This window comes from Scyliorhinus torazame, chromosome 7, assembly GCF_047496885.1.
Source record: "Scyliorhinus torazame isolate Kashiwa2021f chromosome 7, sScyTor2.1, whole genome shotgun sequence".
Taxonomy (NCBI): Eukaryota; Metazoa; Chordata; class Chondrichthyes; order Carcharhiniformes; family Scyliorhinidae; genus Scyliorhinus; species Scyliorhinus torazame.
The window spans coordinates 3,278,630-3,302,069 of NC_092713.1; the positions used below are offsets into that span (position 1 = coordinate 3,278,630).

At 53.7% G+C, this 23,440-nt stretch overlaps 1 protein-coding gene across 3 annotated transcripts in view; it reads left to right on the forward strand.

Annotated features, from left to right (window-relative positions):
* LOC140426007 (guanine nucleotide exchange factor VAV3) overlaps window positions 1-23,440 on the forward strand; it is a 705,672-nt gene that overhangs the window by 241,947 nt on the left and 440,285 nt on the right. For all 3 annotated transcript variants that reach the window (XM_072510280.1, XM_072510278.1, XM_072510279.1), the window contains exon 4: window positions 17,229-17,294. In XM_072510280.1, the coding sequence (XP_072366381.1) occupies window positions 17,229-17,294 (66 nt within the window). The remainder of the gene's footprint in view (window positions 1-17,228; window positions 17,295-23,440) is intronic.

Sequence of the window (23,440 nt, forward strand, 5' to 3'; positions counted from 1 at the left end):
ATCCCGGGAATGTGTAGGGACCAGCAGGGTATCCCTGGAACATGTAGGGCCCAGTAGGGTATCCCGGGAATGTGTAGGGACCAGCAGGGTATCCCTGGAACATGTAGGGCCAAGCAGGGTATCCCGGGAACGTGTAGGGACCAGTCGGGTATCCCGGGAATGTGTAGGGACCAGTAGGGTATCCCTGGAACATGTAGGGACCAGTCGGTATCCCGGGAACGTGTAGGGCCCAGTAGGGTATCCCGGGAATGTGTAGGGCCCAGTAGGGTATCCCGGGAACGTGTAGGGACCAGTAGGGTATCCCGGGAACGTGTCGGGACCAGCAGGGTATCCCGGGAATGTGTAGGGACCAGCAGGGTATCCCGGGAACGTGTAGGGACCAGTAGGGTATCCCGGGAACGTGTAGGGACCAGCAGGGTATCCCGGGAATGTGTTGGGCCCAGAAGGGTATCCCGGGAACGTGTAGGGACCAGCAGGGTATCCCGGGAATGTGTAGGGACCAGCAGGGTATCCCGGGAACGTGTAGGGACCAGTAGGGTATCCCGGGAACGTGTAGGGCCCAGTAGGGTATCCCGGGAACGTGTAGGAACCAGCAGGGTATCCCGGGAACGTGTAGGGACCAGCAGGGTATCCCTGGAACATGTAGGGCCCAGTAGGGTATCCCGGGAACATGTAGGAACCAGCAGGGTATCCCGGGAACGTGTAGGGCCCAGCAGGGTATCCCGGGAATGTGTAGGGACCAGCAGGGTATCCCTGGAACATGTAGGGCCCAGTAGGGTATCCCGGAAATGTGTAGGGACCAGCAGGGTATCCCTGGAACATGTAGGGCCCAGTAGGGTATCCCGGGAACGTGTAGGAACCAGCAGGGTATCCCGGGAACGTGTAGGGCCCAGCAGGGTATCCCGGGAATGTGTAGGGACCAGCAGGGTATCCCTGGAACATGTAGGGCCCAGTAGGGTATCCCGGAAATGTGTAGGGACCAGCAGGGTATCCCTGGAACATGTAGGGCCCAGTAGGGTATCCCGGGAACGTGTAGGGACCAGTCGGGTATCCCGGGAATGTGTAGGGCCCAGCAGGGTATCCCGGGAATGTGTAGGGACCAGCAGGGTATCCCTGGAACATGTAGGGCCCAGTAGGGTATCCCGGGAACGTGTAGGGACCAGTCGGGTATCCCGGGAATGTGTAGGGACCAGTAGGGTATCCCGGGAACGTGTAGGGACCAGCAGGGTATCCCGGGAACGTGTAGGGACCAGTAGGGTATCCCGGGAACGTGTAGGGACCAGCAGGGTATCCCGGGAATGTGTAGGGCCCAGTAGGGTATCCCGGGAACGTGTAGGAACGAGCAGGGTATCCCGGGAATGTGTAGGGCCCAGCAGGGTATCCCGGGAACGTGTAGGGCCCAGTAGGGTATCCCGGGAACGTGTAGGAACCAGCAGGGTATCGCGGGAACGTGTAGGGACCAGCAGGGTATCCCTGGAACATGTAGGGCCCAGTAGGGTATCCCGGGAACGTGTAGGAACCAGCAGGGTATCCCGGGAACGTGTAGGAACCAGCAGGGTATCCCGGGAACGTGTAGGGACCAGCAGGGTATCCCGGGAATGTGTAGGGACCAGCAGGGTATCCCGGGAACGTGTAGGGCCCAGTCGGGTATCCCGGGAACGTGTAGGAACCAGCAGGGTATCCCGGGAACGTGTAGGGCCCAGCAGGGTATCCCGGGAACGTGTAGGGACCAGCAGGGTATCCCTGGAACATGTAGGGCCCAGTAGGGTATCCCGTGGAACATGTAGGGACCAGCAGGGTATCCCGGGAACGTGTAGGGACCAGCAGGGTATCCCGGGAATGTGTAGGGACCAGCAGGGTATCCCGGGAACCTGTAGGGCCCAGTAGGGTATCCCGTGGAACGTGTATGGACCAGCAGGGTATCCCGGGAATGTGTAGGGACCAGCAGGGTATCCCGGGAACGTGTAGGGACCAGCAGGGTATCCCTGGAACATGTAGGGCCCAGTAGGGTATCCCGTGGAACGTGTAGGGACCAGCAGGGTATCCCGGGAATGTGTAGGGACCAGTCGGGTATCCCGGGAACGTGTAGGGACCAGCAGGGTATCCCGGGAATGTGTAGGGACCAGCAGGGTATCCCGGGAACGTGTAGGGCCCAGTAGGGTATCCTGGGAACGTGTAGGGCCCAGCAGGGTATCCCGGGAACGTGTAGGGCCCAGTAGGGTATCCCGGGAACGTGTAGGGACCAGCAGGGTATCCCGGGAATGTGTAGGGCCCAGTAGGGTATCCCGGGAACGTGTAGGGACCAGCAGGGTATCCCGGGAACGTGTAGGGACCAGCAGGGTATCCCGGGATCGTGTAGGGCCCAGTAGGGTATCCCGGGAACGAGTAGGGACCAGCAGGGTATCCCGGGAACGTGTAGGGACCAGCAGGGTATCCCGGGAACGTGTAGGGCCCAGTAGGGTATCCCGTGGAACGTGTATGGACCAGCAGGGTATCCCGGGAATGTGTAGGGAGCAGCAGGGTATCCCGGGAACGTGTAGGGCCCAGCAGGGTATCCCGGGAACGTGTAGGGACCAGCAGGGTATCCCGGGAACGTGTAGGGACCAGCAGGGTATCCCGGGAACGTGTAGGGCCCAGTAGGGTATCCCGGGAACGTGTAGGGACCAGCAGGGTATCCCGGGAACGTGTAGGGCCCAGTAGGGTATCCCGGGAACGTGTAGGAACCAGCAGGGTATCCCGGGAATGTGTAGGGACCAGCAGGGTATCCCTGGAACATGTAGGGCCCAGTAGGGTATCCCGGGAACGTGTAGGGACCAGTCGGGTATCCCGGGAATGTGTAGGGACCAGTAGGGTATCCCGGGAACGTGTAGGGACCAGCAGGGTATCCCGGGAACGTGTATGGACCAGTAGGGTATCCCGGGAACGTGTAGGGACCAGCAGGGTATCCCGGGAATGTGTAGGGCCCAGTAGGGTATCCCGGGAACATGTAGGAACCAGCAGGGTATCCCGGGAATGTGTAGGGACCAGCAGGGTATCCCTGGAACATGTAGGGCCCAGTAGGGTATCCCGGGAACGTGTAGGGACCAGCAGGGTATCCCGGGAATGTGTAGGGACCAGTAGGGTATCCCTGGAACATGTAGGGCCCAGTAGGGTATCCCGGGAACGTGTAGGAACCAGCAGGGTATCGCGGGAACGTGTAGGGACCAGCAGGGTATCCCTGGAACATGTAGGAACCAGCAGGGTATCCCGGGAACGTGTAGGGCCCAGTAGGGTATCCCGGGAACGTGTAGGAACCAGCAGGGTATCGCGGGAACGTGTAGGGACCAGCAGGGTGTCCCTGGAACATGTAGGGCCCAGTAGGGTATCCCGGGAACGTGTAGGGCCCAGTAGGGTATCCCTGGAACATGTAGGGCCCAGTAGGGTATCCCGGGAACGTGTAGGGCCCAGTAGGGTATCCCGGGAACGTGTAGGAACCAGCAGGGTATCGCGGGAACGTGTAGGGCCCAGTAGGGTATCCCGGGAACGTGTAGGAACCAGCAGGGTATCGCGGGAACGTGTAGGGACCAGTCGGGTATCCCGGGAATGTGTAGGGACCAGCAGAGTATCCCGGGAATGTGTAGGGACCAGCAGGGTATCGCGGGAACGTGTAGGGACCAGTCGGGTATCCCGGGAACGTGTAGGAACCAGCAGGGTATCGCGGGAACGTGTAGGGACCAGTCGGGTATCCCGGGAATGTGTAGGGACCAGTCGGGTATCCCGGGAACGTGTTGGAACCAGCAGGGTATCGCGGGAACGTGTAGGGACCAGTCGGGTATCCCGGGAACGTGTAGGAACCAGCAGGGTATCGCGGGAACGTGTAGGGACCAGCAGGGTATCCCGGGAACGTGTAGGGCCCAGCAGGGTATCCCGGGAATGTGTAGGGACCAGCAGGGTATCCCTGGAACATGTAGGGCCCAGTAGGGTATCCCGTGGAACGTGTAGGGCCCAGTAGGGTATCCCTGGAACATGTAGGGCCCAGCAGGGTATCCCGGGACTGTGTAGGGACCAGTCGGGTATCCCGGGAACGTGTAGGAACCAGCAGGGTATCCCGGGAATGTGTAGGGACCAGTCGGGTATCCCGGGAACGTGTAGGAACCAGCAGGGTATCCCGGGAACGTGTAGGAACCAGCAGGGTATCCCGGGAACGTGTAGGGCCCAGTAGGGTATCCCGGGAACGTGTAGGGCCCAGCAGGGTATCCCGGGAACGTGTAGGGACCAGCAGGGTATCCCGGGAACGTGTAGGGACCAGCAGGGTATCCCGGGAACCTGTAGGGCCCAGTAGGGTATCCCGGGAACGTGTAGGGACCAGCAGGGTATCCCGGGAACGTGTAGGGACCAGCTGGGTATCCCGGGAACGTGTAGGGCCCAGTAGGGTATCCCGGGAACGTGTAGGGCCCAGTAGGGTATCCCGGGAACGTGTAGGGACCAGCAGGGTATCCCGGGAATGTGTAGGGACCAGCAGGGAATCCCGGGAACGTGTAGGGCCCAGTAGGGTATCCCGGGAACGTGTAGGGACCAGCAGGGTATCCCTGGAACATGTAGGGCCAAGCAGGGTATCCCGGGAACGTGTAGGGACCAGCAGGGTATCCCTGGAACATGTAGGGCCCAGTAGGGTATCCCGTGGAACGTGTAGGGACCAGCAGGGTATCCCGGGAACGTGTAGGGCCCAGTAGGGTATCCCGTGGAACGTGTAGGGCCCAGTAGGGTATCCCGGGAACGTGTAGGGACCAGCAGGGTATCCCGGGAACGTGTAGGGCCCAGTAGGGTATCCCGGGAATGTGTAGGGACCAGCAGGGTATCCCGGGAACGTGTAGGGCCCAGTAGGGTATCCCGGGAATGTGTAGGGACCAGCAGGGTATCCCGGGAACGTGTAGGGCCCAGTAGGGTATCCCGTGGAACGTGTAGGGCCCAGTAGGGTATCCCGGGAATGTGTAGGGACCAGCAGGGTATCCCGGGAACGTGTAGGGCCCAGTAGGGTATCCCGTGGAACGTGTAGGGCCCAGTAGGGTATCCCGGGAACGTGTAGGGACCAGCAGGGTATCCCGGGAATGTGTAGGGCCCAGTAGGGTATCCCGGGAACGTGTAGGGCCCAGTAGGGTATCCCGGGAATGTGTAGGGACCAGCAGGGTATCGCGGGAACGTGTAGGGACCAGCAGGGTATCCCGGGAACGTGTAGGAACCAGCAGGGTATCCCGGGAATGTGTAGGGCCCAGCAGGGTATACCGGGAATGTGTAGGGACCAGCAGGGTATCCCTGGAACATGTAGGGCCCAGTAGGGTATCCCGTGGAACGTGTAGGGCCCAGTAGGGTATCCCGGGAACGTGTAGGGACCAGCAGGGTATCCCGGGAACGTGTAGGGACCAGCAGGGTATCCCGGGAACGTGTAGGGCCCAGTAGGGTATCCCGGGAACGTGTAGGGCCCAGTAGGGTATCCCGGGAACGTGTAGGGACCAGCAGGGTATCGCGGGAACGTGTAGGGACCAGCAGGGTATCCCGGGAACGTGTAGGAACCAGCAGGGTATCCCGGGAATGTGTAGGGCCCAGCAGGGTATACCGGGAATGTGTAGGGACCAGCAGGGTATCCCTGGAACATGTAGGGCCCAGTAGGGTATCCCAGAAATGTGTAGGGACCAGCAGGGTATCCCGGGAACGTGTAGGAACCAGCAGGGTATCCCGGGAACGTGTAGGGCCCAGCAGGGTATCCCGGGAATGTGTAGGGACCAGCAGGGTATCCCTGGAACATGTAGGGCCCAGTAGGGTATCCCGGGAACGTGTAGGGACCAGTCGGGTATCCCGGGAATGTGTAGGGACCAGTAGGGTATCCCGGGAACGTGTAGGGACCAGCAGGGTATCCCGGGAACGTGTATGGACCAGTAGGGTATCCCGGGAACGTGTAGGGACCAGCAGGGTATCCCGGGAATGTGTAGGGCCCAGTAGGGTATCCCGGGAACATGTAGGAACCAGCAGGGTATCCCGGGAATGTGTAGGGACCAGCAGGGTATCCCTGGAACATGTAGGGCCCAGTAGGGTATCCCGGGAACGTGTAGGGACCAGCAGGGTATCCCGGGAATGTGTAGGGACCAGTAGGGTATCCCTGGAACATGTAGGGCCCAGTAGGGTATCCCGGGAACGTGTAGGAACCAGCAGGGTATCGCGGGAACGTGTAGGGACCAGCAGGGTATCCCTGGAACATGTAGGAACCAGCAGGGTATCCCGGGAACGTGTAGGGCCCAGTAGGGTATCCCGGGAACGTGTAGGAACCAGCAGGGTATCGCGGGAACGTGTAGGGACCAGCAGGGTATCCCTGGAACATGTAGGGCCCAGTAGGGTATCCCGGGAACGTGTAGGGCCCAGTAGGGTATCCCTGGAACATGTAGGGCCCAGTAGGGTATCCCGGGAACGTGTAGGGCCCAGTAGGGTATCCCGGGAACGTGTAGGAACCAGCAGGGTATCGCGGGAACGTGTAGGGCCCAGTAGGGTATCCCGGGAACGTGTAGGAACCAGCAGGGTATCGCGGGAACGTGTAGGGACCAGTCGGGTATCCCGGGAATGTGTAGGGACCAGCAGGGTATCCCGGGAATGTGTAGGGACCAGCAGGGTATCGCGGGAACGTGTAGGGACCAGTCGGGTATCCCGGGAACGTGTAGGAACCAGCAGGGTATCGCGGGAACGTGTAGGGACCAGTCGGGTATCCCGGGAATGTGTAGGGACCAGTCGGGTATCCCGGGAACGTGTAGGAACCAGCAGGGTATCGCGGGAACGTGTAGGGACCAGTCGGGTATCCCGGGAACGTGTAGGAACCAGCAGGGTATCGCGGGAACGTGTAGGGACCAGCAGGGTATCCCGGGAACGTGTAGGGCCCAGCAGGGTATCCCGGGAATGTGTAGGGACCAGCAGGGTATCCCTGGAACATGTAGGGCCCAGTAGGGTATCCCGTGGAACGTGTAGGGCCCAGTAGGGTATCCCTGGAACATGTAGGGCCCAGCAGGGTATCCCGGGACTGTGTAGGGACCAGTCGGGTATCCCGGGAACGTGTAGGAACCAGCAGGGTATCCCGGGAATGTGTAGGGACCAGTCGGGTATCCCGGGAACGTGTAGGGACCAGTCGGGTATCCCGGGAACATGTAGGGACCTGTAGGATATCCCGGGAATGTGTAGGGCCCAAAGTGGCACCTTTGTTATTAAAAATTAATTTACAGGATATGTCGTTGGCTCGACCAGTTTTCTTGCCCATCGCTAATTGCCCCTTGAGAAGGTGGTGGTGAACTGCCTTGGAATCCATAACTCCCTACAAGGAGGCCATTCGCCCATCGAGTCTGCACCAACCCTCTGAAAGAGCATTTTACCCAGGCCCTCTCCCCCACCCTACCCAGTAACCCCACCTCATCTGCGCATCTTCAGACACTAAGGGGCAATTTTAGCATTTTCTCCCCCTCTTTTAGCACCCTCTCTAATGTCTCCACATCCTTCTGGTAGTGTGGCGACCAGAATTGAACACTATACTCCAAGTGTGGCCGAACTAAGGTTCTATACAGCTGCAACATGACTTGCCAATTCTTATACTCAATGCCCCGGCCAATGAAGGCAAGCACGCCGTATGCCTTCTTGACTACCTTGTCCACCTGTGTTGCCCCTTTCAATGACCTGTGGACCTGTACTCCTAGATCTCTTTGAGTTTCAATACTCTTGAGGGTTCTACCATTCACTGTATATTCCCTACCTGCATTAGACCTTCCAAAATGCATTACCTCACATTTGTCCGGATTAAACTCCATCTGCCATCTCTCCGCCCAAGTCTCCAAACAATCTAAATCCTGCTGTATCCTCTGACAGTCCTCATTGCTATCCGCAATTCCACCAACCTTTGTGTCGTCTGCAAACTTACTAATCAGACCAGTTACATTTTCTTCCAAATCATTTATATATACTACAAAGAGCAAAGGTCCCAGCACTGATCCCTGTGGAACACCATTGGTCACAGCCCTCCAATTAGAAAAGCATCCTTCCATTGCTACTCTCTGCCTTCTATGACCTAGCCAGTTCTGTATCCACCTTGCCAGCTCACCCCTGATCCCGTGTGACTTCACCTTTTGTACTAGACTACCGTGAGGGACCTTGTCAAAGGCCTTACTGAAGTCCATATAGACAACATCCACTGCCCTACCTGCATCAATCATCTTAGTGACCTCCTCGAAAAACTCTATCAAGTCAGTGAGACACGACCTCCCCTTCACAAAACCATGCTGCCTCTCACTAATACGTCCATTTGCTTCCAAATGGGAGTACATCCTGTCTCGAAGAATTCTCTCCAGTAATTTCCCTACCACTGAAGTAAGGCTCACCGGCCTGTAGTTCCCTGGATTATCCTTGCTACCCTTCTTAAACAGAGGAACAACATTGGCTATTCTCCAGTCCTCCGGGACATCCCCTGAAGACAGTGAGGATCCAAAGATTTCTGTCAAGGCCTCAGCAATTTCCTCTCCAGCCTCCTTCAGTATTCTGGGGTAGATCCCTGGGGACTTATCTACCTTAATATTTTTTAAGACACCCAACACCTCGTCTTTTTGGATCTCAATGTGACCCAGGCTATCTACACACCCTTCTCCAGACTCAACATCTACCAATTTCTTCTCTTTGGTGAATACTGATGCAAAGTATTCATTTAGTACCTCGCCCATTTCCTCTGGCTCCACACATAGATTCCCTTGCCTATCTTTCAGTGGGCCAACCCTTTCCCTGGCTACCCTCTTGCTTTTTATGTCCGTGTAAAAAGCCTTGGGATTTTCCTTAACCCTATTTGCCAATGACTTTTCGTGACCCCTTCTAGCCCTCCTGACTCCTTGCTTAAGTTCCTTCCTACTTTCCTTATATTCCACGCAGGCTTCGTCTGTTCCCAGCCTTTTAGCCCTGACAAATGCCTCCTTTTTCTTTTTGACGAGGCCTACAATATCTCTCATTATCCAAGGTTCCCGAAAATTGCCGTATTTATCCTTCTTCCTCACAGGAACATGCCGGTCCTGAATTCCTTTCAACTGACACTTGAAAGCCTCCCACATGTCAGATGTTGATTTGCCCTCAAACATCCGCCCCCAATCTATATTCTTCAGTTCCCGCCTAATATTGTTATAATTAGCCTTCCCCCAATTTAGCACATTCATCCTCGGACCACTCTTATCCTTGTCCACCAGTACTTTAAAACTTACTGAATTGTGGTCACTGTTACCGAAATGCTCCCCTACTGAAACATCTACCACCTGGCCGGGCTCATTCCCCAATACCAGGTCCAGTACCGCCCCTTCCCTAGTTGGACTGTCTACATATTGTTTTAAGAAGCCCTCCTGGATGCTCCTTACAAACTCCGCCCCGTCTAAGCCCCTGGCACTAAGTGAGTCCCAGTCAATATTGGGGAAGTTGAAGTCTCCCATCACCACAACCCTGTTGTTTTTACTCTTTTCCAAAATCTGTCTACCTATCTGCTCCTCTATCTCCCGCTGGCTGTTGGGAGGCCTGTAGTAAACCCCCAACATTGTGACTGCACCCTTCTTATTCCTGATCTCTACCCATATAGCCTCACTGCCCTCTGAGGTGTCCTCCCGCAGTACAGCTGTGATATTCTCCCGAACCAGTAGCGCAACTCCGCCTCCCCTTTTACATCCCCCTCTATCCCGCCTGAAACATCTAAATCCTGGAAAGTTTAGCTGCCAATCCTGCCCTTCCCTCAACCAGGTCTCTGTAATGGCAACAATATCATAGTTCTAAGTACTAATCCAAGCTCTAAGTTCATCTGCCTTACCCGTAATACTTCTTGCATTAAAACATATGCACTTCAGGCCACCAGACCCGCTGTGTTCAGCAACTTCTCCCTGTCTGCTCTGCCTCAGAGCATCACTGTCCCTATTCCCTAGTTCTCCCTCAATGCTCTCACCTTCTGACCTATTGCTCCCGTGCCCACCCCCCTGCCATACTAGTTTAAACTCTCCCACGTGACACAAGCAAACCTCGCGGCCAGGATATTTATGCCTCTCCGGTTTAGATGCAACCCGTCCTTCTTATATAGGTCACACCTGCACCGGAAGAGTTCCCACTGGTCCAGATAACGGAAACCCTCCCTCCTACACCAGCTGTTTAGCCACGTGTTTAGCTGCTCTATCTTCCTATTTCTAGCCTCACTGGCACGTAGCACAGAGAGTAATCCCGAGATTACAACCCTAGAGGTCCTGTCTTTTAACTTTCTGCCTAGCTCCCTGAACTCCTGCTGCAGGACCTCATGCCCCTTCCTGCCTATGTCGTTAGTACCAATATGTACAACGACCTCTGCCTGTTTGCCCTCCCCCTTCAGGATGCCCTCTACCCGTTCGGAGACATCCTGGACCCTGGCACCAGGGAGGCAACATACCATCCTGAAGTCTCTTTCACGTCCACAGAAGCGCCTATCTGTGCCCCTGACTATAGAATCCCCTATTACTATTACTCTTCTGCGCTTTGACCCTCCCTTCTGAACATCAGAGCCAGCCGTGGTGCCACTGCTCTGGCTGCTGCTGTTTTCCCCTGATAGGCTATCCCCCCCGACAGTATCCAAAGGGGTATACCTGTTCGAGAGGGGGACAACCACAGGGGATTCCTGCACTGACTGCCTGCCCTTTCTGGTGGTCATCCATTTCTCTGTCTGCACCTTGGGTGTGACCACATTTATATAACTGTGATCTATGATGCTTTCTGCCACCTGCATGCTCCTAAGTGCATCCAATTGCTGCTCCAACTGAACCATGCGGTCTGTGAGGAGCTCCAGTTGGGTGCACTTTCTGCAGATGAAGCCATCCGGGAGGCTGGAAGCCTCCCGGACCTGCCACATCTCACAGTCAGAGCACTGCACCCCTCTAACTGACATTGCGTCAATTAATTAAAATTAAAATCTAAAAAAAAATGTTTTTTTAAATATATATATTTTTTTAAATTGCAAAGTTACTGTTAACTATCTGTTTCCTAGCACTAGATTTCTAATAGAAATGCGAAAGCTAAATATAGTACTCTCCGATCTCTGGCTTAGATATCCCTCTAAATTATAATTACGTAATTATGTTTAATTAGTTACCAATGCTTAATTTTTTAAACTTAGTGTAGATTCCCAACCAGCCACTCAGGCCACAGCTTTTCTGTGATGTCACTTCAGTTTCCCCCGACACACACAATTTGAAAAAGGTATAAAAGTAAAAATGAGTAAAAATCACTTACTTACCTTCTGAGTGTCTTAGATGTTCTCAGGTTCTTTCCCTGACAGAGACTGCTCCTCCACCTCCGAACCTTGACCTGCACAATGCTAATAATATAATATAATAATAATATAATATGGCACTTACCTCACACCAATGGGTCTTATTATTAGGTTAGAGGAGGAGGGCGGGTGGGAGACACTACACGTGTAGTGTCTCGGGTTTCCTCGCCACCAGAATTTATTGGTTTGGGGGGGGGGGGGTCTTCCCAGAAGTCCGCGGGTCGAAATAAATAAAACAGAAAAGAAGTGTTTTTTTAAAAGGATAAACTTACCTCCCAGAAATCACTTGCGCACCGCTCCCGCTGACATTGACTGGCCTGTTCCTGTGAAGGTAAGAGTTTTTAAAGGATAAACTTACCTCCCAGAAATCACTTGCGCACCGCTCCCACTGAAATCGACTGGCCTGCTCCTGTGAAGGTAAGTGATTTTAAAGGATAAACTTACCTCCCAGAAATCACCTGCGCACCGCTCCCGCTGAAATCGACTGGCCTGTTCCTGTGAAGGTAAGTGATTTTAAAGGATACACTTATCTCCCTGAAATCACCTGCGCACCACTCCCACTGAAATCGACTGGCCTGTTCCTGTGAAGGTAAGTGTTTTTAAAGGATAAACTTACCTCCCAGAAATCACTTGCGCACCGCTCCCACTGAAATCGACTGGCCTGTTCCTGTGAAGGTAAGTGTTTTTAAAGGATAAACTTACCTCCCAGAAATCACTTGCGCACCGCTCCCGCTGAAATCGACTGGCCTGCTCCTGTGAAGGTAAGTGTTTTTAAAGGATACACTTACCTCCCTGAAATCACTTGCGCACCGCTCCCGCTGAAATCGACTGGCCTGCTCCTGTGAAGGCAAGTGTTTTTAAAGGATACACTTACCTCCCAGAAATCACTTGCACACCGCTCCCGCTGAAATCGACTGGCCTGCTCCTGTGAAGGTAAGTGTTTTTAAAGGATACACTTACCTCCCAGAAATCACTTGCGCACCGCTCCCGCTGAAATCGACTGGCCTGCTCCTGTGAAGGTAAGTGTTTTTAAAGGATAAACTTACCTCCCAGAAATCACTTGCGCACCGCTCCCGCTGAAATCGACTGGCCTGCTCCTGATAGGTAAGTGTTTTTAAAGGATACACTTACCTCCCAGAAATCACTTGCGCACCGCTCCCGCTGAAATCGACTGGCCTGCTCCTGTGAAGGTAAGTGTTTTTAAAGGATACACTTACCTCCCAGAAATCACTTGCGCACCGCTCCCGCTGAAATCGACTGGCCTGCTCCTGTGAAGGTAAGTGTTTTTAAAGGATAAACTTACCTCCCAGAAATCACCTGCGCACCGCTCCCGCTGAAATCGACTGGCCTGTTCCTGTGAAGGTAAGTGATTTTAAAGGATACACTTACCTCCCTGAAATCACCTGCGCACCACTCCCACTGAAATCGACTGGCCTGTTCCTGTGAAGGTAAGTGTTTTTAAAGGATAAACTTACCTCCCAGAAATCACTTGCGCACCGCTCCCACTGAAATCGACTGGCCTGCTCCTGTGAAGGTAAGTGTTTTTAAAGGATAAACTTACCTCCCAGAAATCACTTGCGCACCGCTCCCGCTGAAATCGACTGGCCTGTTCCTGTGAAGGTAAGTGTTTTTAAAGGATAAACTTACCTCCCAGAAATCACTTGCGCACCGCTCCCGCTGAAATCGACTGGCCTGCTCCTGTGAAGGTAAGTGTTTTTAAAGGATACACTTACCTCCCAGAAATCACTTGCGCACCGCTCCCGCTGAAATCGACTGGCCTGTTCCTGTGAAGGTAATTGTTTTTAAAGGATAAACTTACCTCCCTGAAATCACTTGCGCACCGCTCCCGCTGAAATCGACTTTGGGGAGTCAGGAGTTGAGTTACCTGCCCTGGTAGCCACAGTATTGATATGGCTTGTCCAGTTCAGTTTCTTGTCAATGGTAACCCCCAGGATGTGGATTGTGGGGGGTTCAGCGATGGTAATGCCATTGAATGTCAAGGGGCGATGATTAGATCCTCCCCTGTAGGAGATGGAAGGCACAGTGGCACAGTGGATAGCACTGCGGCCTCAAGCGCCAGGCACCCAGCTTTAATTGCACCTTGGGTCACTGTCTGTAAGGAGTTTGAACGTTCTCCCCGTGTCTGCGTGGGTTTCCTCCGGATGCTCCGGTTCCCTCCCACAGTCCAAAGTTGTGCAGGTTAGGAGGATTGGCCGTGATCAATTGCCCCTTAGTGACCAGGTATGTGCAGGTTAGGTTATGGGGTTACAGGGATAGGGTGGGTGGACAGGGTAGTGGACATGGGTAGAGTGCTCCTTCGAAGAGTTGGCTTCGATGGGCCGAATGGCCTCCTTCTGCACTGGAGGGATTCAATGACTCTATGATTCTATGGTCATTGCCTGGCACTTGTGTGGCGCGAATGTAACTTGCCACTTGTCAGCCCCGAGCCTGGATATTGTCCGGGTCTTGCTGCATTTGGACAGGGACTGCTTCAGTATCTGTGTCCCCGCGAATGGTGCTGAACATTGTGCAGTCACCCGCAAACATCCCCACTTCTGACCTTCTGATGGAAGGAAGGTCATTGATGAAGCAGCTGAATAATAATCTTTATTATTGTCACAAGTCAGCTTACATTAAGATTATCATAGAATTTACAGTGCAGGAGGAGGCCATTCGGCCCATCGAGTCTGCACCGGCTCTTGGAAAGAGCACCCTACCCAAGGTCAACACCTCCACCCTGTCCCCACAACCCAGTAACCCCACCCAACACTAAGGGCAATTTTGGACACTAAGGGCAATTTATCATGGCCAATCCACCTAACCTGCACATCTTTGGACTGTGGGAGGAAACCGGAGCACCCGGAGGAAACCCACACAGACACGGGGAGAACGTGCAGACTCTGCACAGACAGTGACCCAGTGGGGAATCGAACCCAGGCCCCTGGAGCTGTGAAGCAACAGTGCTAACCACTGTGCTAGTGTAGGGCCGAGGACATTACCCTGAGGAACTCCCGCAGTGATGAAAAGTGTGAGGTGATGCACCCTAGGAGGCCGAACAAGACAAGGGAATATTCAATGAACAGTCGAATGCTAGGAAGTAGATGGCCAGAGAGACCTTCGGGACCTGTCCATAGACCCCTGAAGGCAGCAGGTCAGGTCGAGAAGGTGATGAAGAGGCCTATGGGATACTTGCTTTTCTTAGCCGAGGCTCAGAATATAAGAGCAGGGAGGTTGTGATGGAGCTGTATAAAATGTTGGTTAGGCCCCAGCTGGAGTACTGTGTGCAGTTCTGGTCACCACACTATAGGAAGGCAGTGATTGCACTGGAGAGGGTGCAGGGGAGATTCACCAGGATGCTGCCTGGGATCTGGAGCCTTTCTGTTATCAAGAGAGACTGGATAGGCTGGGGTTGTTTTCCTTGGGGCAGACAAAACTGAGGGAGGACTTCATTGAGGTGTAAAAAATTATGAGGGGCATAGATAGAGTAGGCAGGAAGAAACTTTTCCCCTTGGTGGAGGGGTCAATGATCAGGGGGCAGAGATTTAAGGTGAGGGGCAGGGGGTTTAGAGGAGATGTGAGGGAAACCCTTTTCACCCAGGGTGGGGGGGGGGGGAGTCTGGAACTCGCTGCCTGAAAGGGTGGTGGAGGCAGAGACCCTCATCACGTTTAAGAAAGCATGGCAGCACATTGGTTAGCACTATTGCTTCACAGTGACAGAGTCCCAGGTTCGCTTCCCGGCTTGTGTCACTGTCTGTGCGGAGTCTGCACGTTCTCCCCGTGTCTGGGTGGGTTTCCTCCGGGTGCTCCGGGTTCCTCCCACAAGTCCCGAAAGACGTGCTGTTAGCTGATTTGGACACTCTGAATTCTCCCTCAGTGTACCCGAACAGGCGCCGGAATGTGGCGACTAGGGGATTTTCACAGTAACTTCATTGCAGTGTTAATGTAAGCCCACTTGTGACAATAATAAAGATTATTATTAATTATTATTAAATGAGCAATTGGGATCCCAGGGCAGACAAGGCTATGGACCGAGTGCTGGGAATTGGGATCAGAGTAAATAGGTGCTGGATTGCCGGCATAGACACTGTGGGCTGGAGGACCTTTTCCTGTGCTGTAAACCTCGATAACTATGACTAACACTGCCCCCTGCTGGATCGTTATATTGTGTCTCAACACCGCCTCCTAGTGGTTTCGAGTGGAGGAACATTTAAATTATTGGTTGATTCAGCACCTGCTCTACTCGTCGATAAGACCATGGCTGACATCCACTTCAATGCTTTTTTCCCCACACCGTCCCCATATCCCTTTATGTCATTGGTACTTAGAAATCTATCGATCTCTGTTTTAAACATGCTCAGGGCAGAATTTAGAACAAAGAACAAAGAAATGTACAGCACAGGAACAGGCCCTTTGGCCCTCCAAGCCCGTGCCGACCATGCTGCCCGACTAAACTACAATCTTCTACACTTCCTGGGCCCGTATCCCATCCTATTCATGTATTTGTCAAGATGCCCCTTAAATGTCACTATCGTCCCTGCTTCCACCACCTCCTCCGGTAGTGAGTTCCAGGCACCCACTACCCTCTGTGTAAAAAACTTGCCTCGTTCATCTACTCTAAACCTTGCCCCTCTCACCTTAAGCCTATGCCCCCTAGTAATTGACCCCTCTACCCTGGGGAAAAGCTTCTGACTATCCACTCTGTCTATGCCCCTCATAATTTTGTATACCTCTATCAGGTCTCCCCTCAACCTCCTTCGTTCCAGTGAGAACAAACCGAGTTTATTCAACCGCTCCTCATAGCTAATGCCCTCCATACCAGGCAACATTCTGGTGAATCTCTTCTGCACCCTCTCTAAAGCCTCCACATCCTTCTGGTAGTGTGGCGACCAGAATTGAACACTATACCCCAAGTGTGGCCTAACTAAGGTTCTATACAGCTGCAACATGACTTGCCAATTCTTATACTCACTGCCCCGGCCAATGAAGGCAAGCATGCCGTATGCCTTCTTGACTACCTTCTCCACCTGTGTTGCCCCTTTCAATGACCTGTGGACCTGTACTCCTAGATCTCTTTGACTTTCAATACTCTTGAGGGTTCTACCATTCACTGTATATTCCCTACCTGCATTAGACCTTCCAAAATGCATTACCTCACATTTGTCTGGATTAAACTCCATCTGCCATCTCTCCGCCCAAGTCTCCAGACAATCTAAATCCTGGTGTATCCTCCGACAGTCCTCATCGCTATCCGCAATTCCACCAACCTTTGTGTCGTCTGCAAACTTACTAATCAGACCAGTTACATTTTCCTCCAAATCATTCATATATACTACAAAGAGCAAAGGTCCCAGCACTGATCCCTGTGGAATTTAATAGAAATTCCTGAGTTAATTTGTGGCGTGTTTTTCAGGGACTTCCCCAGCGCTATTCACGGGCACTGAGTCACTTTTCTGGGCCCTGGGGAGTTTCTCACCGATTTAGCCCAGACTTCAAATTTTTTTAACACTGGGGCGCTGAACCCTATCATTTTGAAAGGATGGCCCGTTGTCGAGGTGAGCTTGTGGGTGTGTCCCCCCCCCCCCGATGTCTAGGTGAGCTTGTGGGTGTCCCCCCCCCCCCGATGTCTAGGTGAGCTTGTGGGTCCCCCCCCACCCCCCCCCCCCACCCGTCCCACCCATGGGCAATGTCACCCTCCACAACACACGGGCACTACCCCCCCCACCACCACCAAGTGAGGACACCCCGCTATTGAGATTATTTGGACACATACTGAACCCTGTCCACAAACTGAAGTTGACCGGGTGCTGACGCTCTCTCCACTTTGTTCTGATGCTGTTGGCTGCTCGTATTACCATCCGTACTCTCGCTGTACTCCTGCTTGTTGAACTTCCTCTCATTTGATGTGATTCTGTTTCAGGCCATTTCCCACAGTGCAATCTGTCGATGATGAAGACATTTACAAGAGTCTGGCTGACCTGATTGAGTGAGTAGAAACTGACATGGCATTCGATATGTTGGATGTTGTTTCATGAAGAGGTCCAGAGGCTTGTCCAAATAACTCATTGAGGCACGGTTGAACAAATAACTCATTATTACTAACATCTAACTGTCTTAATATACATCAGTACATTATGGTGCAGACACACACACACACTGATGGACATGCAGTGGGACCAACCAGCATACACAACACCGCAGCCAATCACCAGTGAGAGCACAAGCACTATAAAGACAGGGGACAGGAGAGTTCCCGCTCATTCTAGTAGCAGCCAGCTCAGAGCACAGAGCTCACAGCCTGCAACACAGACATTCACCATGTGCTGAGTGCCTTACCATAGATAGTGATAGGACAGGGTCCACAGTTAAGCTGGTATTGCTCATACCCACGTTTACTGTATGTTAGCATAGTTGAACAGTTAATAAAATAGCGTGACACCACTTCCAGCATTGTTGGCTTGTTTGTGAACCAGAACACCCAACACGACATGGTACAAGGAGTGGCCGCAATCTAGCACTTGTGAGACCCACCTGCAACTTCTCCGGCATTCTGGCATCCTACAGCATGGAGAACATCAACCCGCCGCCACCGCTCCGCTTCGCTGGCAATCTCGGGGTGAATTGGAAGATATTTAAACAGCGCTTCCAGCTCTTCCTCGAGGCCACGGACAGGGAGAATGCATCGGACACCAGGAAGATAGCGCTTCTTCTCTCCACGGCTGGGCAACATGCCATCCACATCTTTAACTCCATGACATTCACGGACGATGAGGACAAGGCCAAGTACAAGACGGTGCTCCTCAAATTCGACACACACTTCAGTGTTGAAGTCAACGAAAGCTTTGAAAGGTACCTGTTCCAGCAGCGCTTGCAGGGTAAGGACGAGCCTTTCCAATCCTATTTAACACACCTCCACATCCTCGCGCAGTCCTGCGGCTACGGGCCCACCTCTGACTCCATGATACGCGACCAGATTGTTTTTTGGGTCATGTCGGACACCCTGCGTCAGCAGCTCCTTAAAGTTAAGCAACAACCCTAGTGACTGCCATCGAGACCTGTGTCCTGCAGGAGAATGCCACCAGCCGGTACTCCCACATACAGGCAGCTGGAACGGCGCAGCAAGGGCCCCATGAGGCCGAACGGGTCCAAACGATCGAACACCTCCCGGGCCGCAGTCTGGAGGAGGACGGCCATTTCGCGCTTGTATGCGCCAAACGAGGGGACGGTGACGTGGAGGAACGCGATGCGCAGGCCCGCACCACGCAAGACCGTACCGCGCATGCGTGGTGGCGCAAATAATGCACTGACGTCATGACGTGCGGCGACTGTGGCTCCGCCCACTTAAAGCGGCAATGCCCTGCAAAATCGCGGCAGTGCCTACGCTGTGGCAGGCTTGGCCACTATGCTGCCTGCTGTCGAGCAGCCCAGCCTGCCAACTCGCAACGATTTAACCAGCCTCGCAGGAATGTTCGGGCAATCCAACCCACCTTCACCGAGTCCGATCCTGACTTCCCGCAGACCAGTGACACCGAGGATCCGAGGGAGCTTTTTGAGTCACTGTCATAACCAAGAACAGGCTGTCCCTGAATCGAAAGCACCAGTCGCTGTCGGTGCACAGCATTGATCCGGACGACGAGTGGTGTGCCACCCAGACGGTCAACCGATCGCAGATCAGATTCCGCCTGGACACTGGTGCTTCCGCCAATCTCCTCGCATGGTCAGCATTTCAAACCCTGAGGGTCAAGCCAGCAATTCTTCCATCCAATTGCCAACTGGTCGACTATAATGGTAACGTCATCCCCGCCACCGGGTAATGCCAACTCGAGGTGATGCACAACTTGAAAAAAGTCACCCTACCCTTCGAGATCGTGGGCTCCTCAAAGGACTCCCTGCTAGGCGCACAGGCGTGCAAGCTCCTCAACCTCGTGCAGCGCGTACATTCCCTCTCTCCACAGGACACGTCTGACTTCCAAGATGCGGACTTCAGGGCGCAACTAAGTGCCATTATCATTCAACACCGAGATGTCTTCGAAGGCATGGGCACACTTCCCTATACATACAAAATCCTGCTCAAACAGGACGCCACGCCTGTGGTTCATGCACCTCGCAGAGTCCCAGCACCCCTCAAGGACCGCCTCAAGCAGCAGCTGCAGGACCTCCAGGACCAAGGAGTGCTTTCCAGAGTGACGGATCCAACCGACTGGGCCAGTTCCATGGTGTGCGTCAAGAAGCCTTCCGGCGAGCTCCAGATCTGTATCGACCCGAAGGATTTAAATCGTAACATCATGCGGGAGCATTACCCTATCCCCAAGCGTGAGGAGATCACGTGCAAGATGGCTCGAGCCAACATATTCACCAAGCTGGATGCATCAAAGGGCTTCTGGCAGATTCAATTGGACAAGTCCAGCAGAAAGCTGTGTACTTTCAACACCCCATTTGGCAGGTACTGCTACAATAGGATGCCATTTGGAATCATATCAGCATCTGAAGTGTTCCACCGCATCATGGAGCAGATGATGGAGGGCATTGAGGGTGTGCGCATCTATGTGGACGACATCATCATCTGGCCCACCACCCCGCAGGAGCATATCAGTCGCCTCCAACGCGTTTTTAAGCGAATACGGGACCAAGGCCTGCGCCTCAACAGAGCCAAATGTTCTTTCGGCCAGACCGAACTCAAGTTTTTAGGAGACCACATCTCCCGGTTGGGTGTGCGGCCGGATACGGACAAGGTGGCAGCCATCACGGCCATGCAGAAGCCGGCGGATAAGAAGGCGGTGCTCCGGTTCTTAGGAATGGTCAACTTCCTAGGAAAGTTCATCCCTAACCTCGCTTCCCACACCACGGCTCTCCACAACCTAGTTAGGAAGACGACGGACTTCCAGTGGCTTCCCGCCCACCAGCGTGAATGGGAGGAGCTCAAGGTCAAGCTGACCACCGCCCCGGTATAGTCGTTTTTCGATCCTGCAAGGGAGACGAAAATATCAACGGACGCTAGCCAATCTGGCATAGGGGCTGTGCTCCTGCAATGAGATTACGCCTCGTCATGGGCCCCTGTTGCCTATGCGTCACGGGCCATGACCCCTACAGAGCAGCGCTATGCGGAAATCGAGAAGGAGTGCCTAGGCCTGTTGACCGGTGTCGACAAGTTCCATGACTACATGTATGGCCTTCCCCAGTTCACTGTGGAGACCGACCATCGCCCGCGGCATCATCCAAAAAGATCTCAATGACATGACCCCTCGCCTACAACGCATTCTGTTCAAGCTCCGAAGATACGATTTCCAGCTCGTATACGCACCAGGTAAGGACCTGATCATAGCCGACGCTCTGTCCAGGGCAGTCACCACTCCGTCTGACCCAGAGTGGTTCGTTTGCCAAGTCGACGCCCATGTGGCCTTCACGGCCGCCAATCTGCCGGCCACAGATGAACGCCTAATCCACATTCGCCGTGAGACTGCGGTGACCCCCTGCTACAACGTGTGATGCACCACATGACTGACGGGTGGCTCAAGGGACAATGCCCGCAGTTCTATAATATTCGAGACAATCTGGCAGTCGTTGATGGCGTCCTCCTGAAGCTGGACCGCATCGTGATCCCACACAGCATGCATCACCTGGTTTTAGAGCAGCTGCACGAGGGCCATCTTGGCGTAGAGAAGTGCCGACGGAGAGCCCGAGAGGCTATCTACTGGCCTGGCATAAATGAGGTCATTGCCAACACTGTGCTCAATTGCCCCACCTGTCAGCGGTTTCAGCCGGCCCAACCACGGGAGACCCTTCAGTCCCATGAGTTGGTCACGTCCCCTTGGTCTAAGGTAGGTGTGGACCTGTTCCATGCACTCGGCTGGGACTATGTTCTCAGAGTTGATTATTTTTGCAGCTATCCCGAGGTTGTACGCCTGCAAGACATCACGTCATCGGCTGTTATCCGTGCCTGCAAAGAGACCTTTGCTCGTCACGGCATGCTACTCACTGTGATGTCGGACAATGGCCCCTGCTTCGCGAGCCAGGAATGGTCTAACTTCGCCAGCAGGTACAACTTTGTACACGTGACGTCCAGTCCCCTGCACCCCCAGTCAAATGGCAAAGCAGAAAAGGGCATCCACATCGTAAAGAGGCTCCTCTGCAAGGCTGCTGATGCAGGATCCGACTTCTGCCTCGCCTTGCTGGCCTATCGCTCGGCCCCACTGTCCACGGGCCTGTCACCAGCCCAGCTGCTGATGGGTCGCACCCTCAGGACCACTGCACCGTCCATTCACGTCCCAGACCTCGACCATGTCCGGTCCTTCAGCGGATGCAACAGTCTCGCGCGCAGCACAAGGCGGCGCATGATGCTCGAGCGACTGATCTTCCTGCTCTGGCGCCAGGTGACAACGTCCGAATCCACCTTCCGGAGGGTGGCTGGTCTGCGACTGCTGTGGTTCTTCGGCTGGTGGCTCCCCGCTCATTCCTGGTTCGTCTGCCTGATGGCTCCATTCGCCACCGCAATCGACGTGCCCTTCGTCTGGTTCCACGCTCGCTACGCGATCCTCCGCCGGTGCCACGCCCTCCTGTTGTCCCTGACCTGGACTTTGTAGAGCTTCCGGATACTCTGCATCCTCCTCACTTGGCTGTGGCCCGGCCCGATCCTCAGCCGGTGGCTCCTGACCCACCCTTGAGGCGGTCAACCCGAATTCATCACCCACCTCAGAGACTTGATTTATGAGCCTTACAATGTTGGACTCAATGCTTTGTTCTTTCATCCTGTTTCAGCATTTCACTAGTTTGTTTATAGCATTCGTTATTAGTTTTGTTGTTGGTGTAACACCTTGTTTTTCTTTTCTCTGCACCAGGCACCTTCCCGTGTATATAGACTAGCCTCATGTACATAGTTATGTAAATACTGCACACACATGGTCAGATACACTCATTACACGTTATTTATTCTCACACAGGCACATGTTCTTTGTAAAAAAAGGAGGATGTCATAATATACATCAGTACATTATGGTGCAATCACATACACACACTGATCGACATGCAGTAGGACCAACCAGCATACATAACACCGCAGCCAATCACCAATGAGCACAAGCACTATAAAGACAGGGGACAGGAGAGTTCCCGCTCATTCTAGCAGCAGCCAGCTCAGAGCACAGAGCTCACAGCCTGCATCACAGACTTTCACCATGTGCTGAGTGCCTCACCATAGCGAGTGATATGAAAGGGACCACAGTTAAGCTGGTATTGCTTATATCCACATTTATAGTATGTTAGCATAGTTGAACAGTTAATAAAATAATGTTACACCACTTCCAGCATTGTTGGCTTGTTTGTGAACCAGAACACCCAACACGACATGGTACAAGGAGTGGCCGCATACTAGCACTTCTGAGACCCACCTGCAACTAATCAGCATTCCGGCATTCTGAAGTATGGGGAACATCAATCCTCCGCCGCCGCTCTGCATCGCCGGCACCTCAGCGTACAGTGACAACCAGCAACGATACCCAGGCAAGATGTTCAAGATCCGGGTTCCGCAGCAGCTCCAGTGCCACGGCGATCTCCGCGAAAACTGGCGGGCATTCTGGCAAAAGTTTGAAATCTTCCTGCTGGCAGCCGAACTAGAAGACCTGGCCGGTCCTGAAAAAAACCAGAGCTTCTCCTCACCATCGCCGGTGCCAGAGCAGAAGAAATCGCAAAAAAATTCAAGTTCTCCAAGGGGCAAAACAGGAGCGACTTCCAGGCAGTCCTGGACAAATTCAGCAAATACTGTGAGGAAAACACACTCCAACCAGCAGGGAAAGGTAAGAGAAGCGCCAGTACTCACCTCGAGGCTGAAATCCCGGGTCAGAGAACTATTTTGGTCGGCGGCCATCTTTCTAAAGGGACTGCACTTGGGCAGTTGCGCGACGCCGCGCATGCGCAATCACAAAAACGGCCATCAGTAAAGGAACCGCGACCTGCGCATGTGCAAACGCCTCCTCAGGCGCGTCATGACGTCAGAGCCCCGGAGCATGCCCATTTAAAGGGGAAACGTCCCAAATCAAAGAAAAAATCTTTTAAAGCTGTAAAGCTTCCTTCACCTGGAATGACAGCACAATGCCTCAAATTGAACGAGGAAATGAAATAAACCTCTGAAGAACCCTG